Here is a 7,857-nt window from a genome sequence, read left to right as displayed (position 1 = left end):
CAAGGAGCACCTGCCTCTGGGCGGCCCGGGCGCCCACCACACCCTCTTCGTGGACTGCATCCCCCTCTTCCACGGCACCCTGGCCCTCGCGCCCATGCTGGAGGTGGCCCTCACCCTGGTAAGCGCCCCGCGGGCAGCCCTGGCCTCCAGCGGAGTCCGCAGAGGAGACCGGTCTAGGGCTCGGCTCAGTGGGAACCCGGCGTCCGCTTCCGGGGTCGCCGTGACCGGGCAGGTGCCATCCGCGGGGCGTCTGAGGCTGGGCCTGGCTCTCGGCGCCCACCCGATGGCAGCTCGTGGTCGCGGCCGCCGGAGGGGCGACCTGGACGTCGCAGATGCCTTCAGAGGCGCTATAGGCGGCGAGTTCTGCGTTCGCTTCCCGAGGCCAGTAACCTCTAGAGGAACAGGCCGCCTTGGATGGTGGGCGAGGACGCGACAGACTTGTCCCTGGGATTTCCAGTTGCAAGAAGTTTTCACGTCGCTGGGACTTTAACTCAAACGCCAGCATTTGGTAGTTGCACCTTCGTAGAGGCGATTCTTCATCTGCCGTGGGCGTCGATGCTGCGGTTCTTGGGGAACCCCAGAGCTCAGACTCTTAGAAAGGCAGCATTGCGCCTTGGCCTGCTCCCCTCGAGTGTAGGGGAGCTACTCAGGAGGGCGTGTCTGTCCCCGTTCGTGGTTAACGGCTTACCTAGGATGCTTTGTGGCTGTAAACGCTAAGGGATGTTTGTGAAGTTCAAAAACAGGAGCAGGCCATCTGTGCCACGTGCTGGTAGGTGTCTCTTTACAGTGACTGCTAAATGGAAATATAACAGGAAGGAGCGTCAGCATCAGAGATACTAGCTGGTAGTGGAATTTTAAGCAGTAGAGATTTTCAGTTATGGTGATCAGTGAAGGAAAAAAGACCGTCTGTGAATTCCATCGAATTCTTAAAACCTGGAGGAGAAGAAAACAGACCTCACAAGTGGCCCCCTGCGCAGGGTGCTGTTTTTCATTTAAGAATAAACTGTGGGCCGCGCTCTGTGGCTCAGCGCAGAATTACAATTCCGCACTTTGGGAGGCTGAGGTGAGTGGATGGCCTGAGCCCGCAGGTTTGAGACCTGCCTGGGCAGGTTGGCGAGACCTCATCTCTCCAATACATCAAAAATTGGCCAGGCGTGGTAGCGCACGCCCGTAGTTCCAGCCACTTGGAAGGCTGAGGCGGAAGGATCGCTGGATCCCAGCAGGTCAAGGCTGTGGTGGCTGGGAGCGTGCCACTGCACTCCAGTCTGGGCAACAGAGTGAGACTCCAACTCAAAAAAAAAAGAATAAACTGTGATGCCTAAAAAAATTAGCTAATTCATGTAAGTAGTTAAGTTTGAGAAGGTGCGGATAGGCACTTATACCACCAACCAAGTGAAATGAAGCCATTTCCTGATTTACCTAACTGTGGCAAACAGGAAGGATCTTTGGGCAGACAGGCATGGCCTGAGGCTCCTGGGCACATCTTTGAGTGCCTGTTAGACTGAGTTATCCTGTGAATGTCTTCATATCATTCCTGGGCGGGAGACAGGTAATAATGTGTAGATGACATTTATAAAATGAGCCATTTTAGCTCCTGAAGAACTGGGCCGCCAGAATGGAAACCCTACCAGGGAGTCTGTGTGGGTTTTAATACAGGTCTTTCCAGCTAGCTGTGTTGACTGTTTTGTTGTCAGGAGAATCGCGTAACTGACTTGCAGGGAGCTAGCTTCACCAGCAGCAGTTATGCAGGGTGACACAGTTCCCCAGTGGATATTTCTCAGTGTCTTCTTTGTGCCAGACCTGTGCTGGGAGAGACGTGGCTATGGACCAAACACAGTACCTGCATAGCTCTTGAACTTGGAACAAGCCAACAAGCACGTTACCAAAGAATAAGTGCCAGATGGGATTATGTAAAAAAGTGGTGAGGGATTAGAGAGGTCAACCAGCCCAGGCTTGGGGAGTCCCAAAGAAGGGCGATGCAAACAGTGGGCAGCCCTGGTAACGCAGGAGATGGCCAGGGACCAGCATGTGCAGAGAGCAGGAGAAGACAGTGGGCAGCAGAGGAGGGGACGGGTGTTTGGAGGAGCTAGGGGCTGGCATGTAAAGGGGCAGGGGGCAGAAGGAGGTGAGGTGGGCAGATTGTGGGGACCTTACAAGACCACACAGATGCGCTCGGGCGTCGACCTGAGAACAGGGCAGCCACTGGGGGAGAGTTGCATAATCAGATGTGTCAAGTGATGGTTCCAGCCTGCAGCGAGGAGGATGCTGGAGACAAGAGTCCAAGACTAGAGGTGGGAGGTGGCTGAACAGCAGTGTGGGTGGGAGAAGGGACCAACAAGAGACAGCAGGAGGGAGAATCCACGTGGCTCGGTGACCGGTTGTGCGTGAACCCAGGCCAAAGGAAATGAGGGTGACACTGTGCCTGGGTTTCTGGCATTATTGTCAGGAGGATGGGGCAGTGCTGCCATTTGTTGAGAGAACGCAGGCAGAGAAACAGGTGTCTGGAGGAGGGGAATTGCTTCTGTTTGCGATGTGTTGAATTGAGATGTTCAAATGAAGAAGTCCTGGCGATGAGAGGTGACAAGGTCTGCAGGCCAGAGATGGAGATTGAGAGCCAGGACTTCTGATGACTTTGGAAGCAGGAGAGCAGGTCATGGCACCGGGCGACCTCTGGCTCTGAAAGGGTGGGTGGAGGAAGAGGAGTCACAGGTGATTGAGGAACGACAGGGGTAAGAGGGAAGGCTGTGTTGCTGCTATCCAGGCAAAATCCTACTAGAAATGTTTAATAGCTTCTTGAAGACGAGCTTGAGCCCCGCTTGGAATGTTAAATATATCTCACTCTCCTTCCTAAATAATCTCTGCAGAGTCAAAGAGTTGTGTTCCCGTTATGGGACATGCGTGCAGTACTTGAGAGATTAGACCCACTAACCATAAACAACTGCATCTGAGTCACCTTTATTTATGTCGGTTTTCCCCAAGGAGGAGAGCTGCCTTCCAAACCACCTACCTGGTATAAAAGCTGTCCCAAAGCTACCTTGACTCTGAGAGCCGAGGGGCCAGCTGCCTCCATCTTGAGAGGAGGGTGCCGCAGAGGCTACCTCTGGCCTTGCTGGCTGGCCAGGGTGGGCTCTGCACTGCACTCCAGCCTCCAGCTCCCGGCTCCGCCCGGCCATGAACCTCCCGGCCAGCAGTGTCAGGGCCAGTGGGATTCCCTGCAATTCTTCTGCTCAGCAGTGAAAATAACCGCCTGAGATTTGTTCTTGCCAAGCAGTGGTTATACTGGCTTTTCTTATATTCACCAGAACTTTGGGTCATGGCCTCAGCGGTTGACATATGTGAAGAAGATGCCAGTCCAGTGCAAATGAAGTAACTTTCAAAGGAAAGTTCACAACTCGAGTCCATCCAAAAGTTGGATATTTCAGTTGAGCTATTTATAAGTGTATAGTACTCACCTTCTGACTTAGAGACTTTACAATCTGCAGTCAATGAAAAAAATCTCAGGATTTGGAGCCATAGTTTATCAGACTGCCAGCAATGGAAGATGTCATTTTAACAGCATCCATATCCATGCATCTACATGCATGAGGCCTTATTTGGAGAGTTTCATGTTGGAATTGTTTTTGATAAGTGGGAAGGACCAGCTTGAACACAGTCCATCAAAGGGCTGCATCCCTTTGAAAGGCTTTTTGTTATAATTTTCCATTTTTGAAAAAATCCTTGCGTTTCTAGGTGCTTTTTATTTTTTTTAAGTACTTATGCCTATTAACTATTTATCCTTATAACCCTTTGACGTAGGTAGTGAAGGAATTATTTCTAATAGCAGAAGCCCATAAAGCGTTATAGGAAATCAGCATGACCTGCTGCTTCTCTAAGCCCTTTTTGTCCTTCTCCCCTCTCGGGAGTTCCTGGTACTGCAGGCAGCTTTCTGTTCCATTTGGCTCAGATGCCTTTCCTGCTCGCATTTGGCCTGTCTCGTGACGTCAGGCCAGGCTTCTGCTGCAGCCTCCCTGCAGGCCTGCTCTGGGCTCTCCCACCCCGTCCCCTCATACCTTTTGTTCATCCCCAGAAGATTCTGTGCTGGCTTGGCAGGGAGAGGCTGCCCTGGCCCTCCCAGCAGCTCTCCCAGGAAGGCCCCTTCCTTCTGGGGGGGGGGGAGGACATCCCCGTCACTTCTGAACTCCAAGGCCAGCTTTGCCGGTGCCACAAGCTAGGAAGGCTTAGTGGGGCACCCTCAGTTTGTGGTAGGTGGCGAGTTCGGGAGAGATCCCTCCCTGGAGTGACTCAGACCGTCCTTGCCTTACCTACTTCATAGCTGTTGCACAGTCACTCCAGGCAGGAGGCAGGTGGTGGTGCGGAGGCCAGCCAAGCTGCCGAGAGGAGCTGCTTTGTGCAGAGTCTAGTTGGGAATGAGTGGGGGCCCGGCCCTTTAATGGTTTTCCTACTTGTCTGGAATGAATGAGCCAAAAAGGGCGTTGAGCAGAGGGTAATGGACTTGTGCCAAGGTGAAAGTGTTCTTTCCTTCCAAAAACTAAAGAAACTGCACAAGTGAGCACAGAATTCAGAGCATGTCTGTGTTCAGAACCGGTTTTATTAAATTGACAATGAGCTTCCCAAAGTTTTGTCCTGAACTTTTTGTTTTGATTTTTCATGAGATGCATGATAGCAGCATGGGGGATGTTCAGCACAGCAAGGAAAGGGACATGGATTCATTGGGAACAGAGGCCAAGTGACTTCTGTCTTCCTTCTGCCCTGTCTTGCCTCACTTAGGAGGTATCAATTTGCTGAAATCCACCAAGCTTTTCCCTGATGAGCCTTGAGGGCTCACTGCAGGGTTCTGAAGCCACAGGGCTCTGACCGCCCACACCCTGCTCATCCTCTTCCACACAGTTCCCTTCCTCCCCAGACACCCTCACCTGAAGTCTCTTTTCACATTCTAGACTACCAGGGAAACGGCCCTCCTGTTAAGATGTGTTTAGCCTGCCGCCATGGGCATTGACAGCCGTGGCGGTTCCATTTCTCCCTCTCGTGATCTCCATTCCTAACTTGGTAGATGGGCTGTGCACGCCCCTCATGGACATCCATACAGCCCACTCGGTTCTGCAGAAGTGTCTAAAGCCAGGCTAGAGACTTGTGACCTGGTTCACTTTAAGGGCATCCTCTTCAAAAAGTTCTTCTAGAAGTTCCAGGTCATGCCGTTTTGCTGCTAAAATTTGGTTAAATCTTTGGAGTTTTTCCTACAAGAATTTGTCCTTTAGCAGGTAAAATGTAGGTTACGGAGTACATTGCATCTGCCACAGGAATCATCCTTTGTGTCATGTACGTTCTGTGCTCTGAGGGTGGGTGTGAGGTAATGCCATGTGTGTTTGCTGGGGTGCGAGTCCTGACCCGTTGGCTTCCCCCCAGGAAAGGGATGGTTGGATGGACCTCTTAGAGGCTCACAAAAGATTGCTGCTGGGTGTCAGGACGGTGTTTGTAGCAACCTAAAAATAAAACGGATCCTATCCTTGCAGAAATGTAGTTTAACTGGCCAGCTGAGTAGTAATCTCCAAAAGTTGTCCATGTCCTAATCCCCAAGCTTACCATAACAAAAGGGACTTTGCAGATGTGCTGAAGGTAAGGCCTGGGATAGAGAGATAAACCTGGATTATCTGGGTGGGCCCCAGGTCATCACAGGGGCTCTTGTCAGAAGTTAGAAGGAGGTGAATGATGGAAGCAGAGGTCAGAGTGGCACGTCCGGGAGCCAGGGAACGGAACGCAGGCAGCCTCTGGGCGCTGGAAGAAGCAAGGAAGCGTTCTCCCCTAGAGCCTCCAGAAGGAACACGGCCCTACTGGGATAAAAAAATGTGTGCTGTCTTAAGCCACAAAACTTGTGTAAATTGTTACCTGGGCAGTATAAAACTAACACAGCAGCCCATCTGACTGTGGAAATGAGGGCAGGCCGCCCTAGAGAGCAAGGATGGGGGCGTCCAATGGGCAGAGGCAAAGCGCCTCAAGGGGAGCCACGAGAGGCCGGCTTCATTGAAAACTGAGGCTGAGAGCGCAGGGCTAGAGGACAGTTCATGGAGGAGCAGGGCCATCCCCCGTTTGCAGCCAGGCCCTGTGGTCCTGTGGAGAGGCAGGTTTGTTCTAAGCAGCAGTAGAAAATTTCTGGAGCCTGTTTTATTAAGGAGGATAGAAATGAAGTGTAAGTGGTTTGAGAGTTATTTGCAGCCAAATCCCAGTGATGGCACCATTGTCGGCATTTTGGAGACAGGGCCCTGGCCCTTTGGGTGAATGAGCAGCTTATCCAGTTAGTTCAGTGCACCCTGGTTTTGACCCAATATGGTAATTCATGAGCTCTTCAGAGGCCAGAAATATCCTAATCCTGTGCGAGCCAGGGACCCTAGGGCAGTTACTATCTTGTACTGTCTGCTTTTGGTCATAAAGGAGACTGTCAGGAAAAAGTGCCATAGAGTTGTGCTCACACACACACACACACACACACACACACACACACACTTTTTGCCACTTTATTCACTGCAAAAAATGCAAGGTATCAATTTTGTTTCCTTTTCTGCAGACTGAGAATAGAATTTGTTGCAGTGTATTAAAATTCCATTGTGGCAAAACAGGGTGACCTTTTGTTGTTTTTAATAACAGCATTAGACCTGCAGGAAGCTAAATCTGATGAGAGAAAAGTGGCATTATAAAATAGAGCACACACTGTCAAGGTCTGCCACCGTGCTGCCATTTAGAGGCACACCACAGGGAGTTAAGAACGTGTGTGCCTGTGTGCCTGCTTACCCAACCCTGTGGAAGGGCACTTGTGGTGTGTTGCTGGAATGCTGAAATCCAGAGTGAAAAGACTGCTTTAGAAGAAACCAAGCCTCCCGTTCTGGCTCTGCTGCTTCTGTAGAACCTCTGAACTTTAGTTTCCTCGCCTAGGAAGAATCAGCTTACACGAGCTTAAGGGCTTCTCGAACCCCAGAATACCCCAGTTCTCTGTATTGAAAGAGGCGGGTGAAGACTACCTCGGCTACAGCACTGCACCCACGTGACACCTGTAGATGGGGCCTCCCGCCGGGGCTGGGGAAGAAGGTCATCTTCACGTTCAAGGTCCTGTCCCTCCTAACCAAGACAGGACCCTGGCCTTGGTTTGATTTGTGCTGTTGGGCCTCTCCCTCTTAGCCTTTCTTCTGGGGAGAAGGATCATGTCTTATCCCAGCTTGTGGGGGAGGGATTTCCCTTCACTCCTGAGCCTTGATGTCTAAGGGAAAATCATTCATCTCTTCTCCCTCTTTTTGTTTCTCTTTCAGATTGATTCGTGGTGCAAAGATAACAGCTATGTGATTGCTGGTTATTATCAAGCTAATGAGCGAGTAAAGGATGCCAGGTATGTCGCTGCAGACACCCGTGGGCGGGTAGACGTGGCAGACGGAGCCAGTCCCTGGCTCCAGATGCAGGGCCCCGGGGGCCCCGCACCCCTCCCCGCCCCCTTGCTTGTTTATAGCATTTGAGGAGAACAGTGGCGTGGATGGTTCCAAACAAGAGAAGTCCCAAACATTTATGTTAACTCGAGGGTTCTGTTTGGTGTCTTCTTGCTTTTGTGTAAAGGGAACTCATACATGAAAGTGACAGTCAGGGCCTCCAGTTTGTCCCCACCTGACTCCACCTCACTTCCTGCTCCCAGCCTGGGAGTGCTGTGAGCAGGGCATCTGGAAGGAATACTGCTCTCTCTTGGGGTGAATGTGACGCTGCCAGGTGGGCCCTGGGCTGCGAGGGGATGAAAAGGTAGCATTTGCTGCTTCCTTCGGCTCCTGCCTCCTTTTACCCAGACACTCCCCCACAGTTCTTTTTTTTTTTTTTTTTTTTTTTTTT

At 51.4% G+C, this 7,857-nt stretch overlaps 1 protein-coding gene across 1 annotated transcript in view; it reads left to right on the top strand.

Moving 5' to 3' along the window:
* Nucleotides 1-7: 7 nt before the first annotated feature.
* EMC8 (ER membrane protein complex subunit 8) overlaps nucleotides 8-7,857 on the top strand; it is a 13,712-nt gene continuing 5,862 nt past the window's right edge. The window contains exons 1-2 of the mRNA XM_021715395.1: nucleotides 8-118; nucleotides 7,296-7,372. Coding sequence (XP_021571070.1) covers nucleotides 95-118; nucleotides 7,296-7,372 — 101 coding nt within the window. The 5' untranslated portion in view covers nucleotides 8-94. The remainder of the gene's footprint in view (nucleotides 119-7,295; nucleotides 7,373-7,857) is intronic.

The sequence above is a fragment of the Carlito syrichta genome, unplaced genomic scaffold (genome assembly GCF_000164805.1).
Source record: "Carlito syrichta isolate Samal-C Ts95f unplaced genomic scaffold, Tarsius_syrichta-2.0.1 Scaffold307050, whole genome shotgun sequence".
Lineage (NCBI taxonomy): Eukaryota > Metazoa > Chordata > Mammalia > Primates > Tarsiidae > Carlito > Carlito syrichta.
The sequence above is the reverse complement of the archived record's forward strand: the minus strand, read 5'-3'. Positions and strand labels throughout refer to the sequence as shown.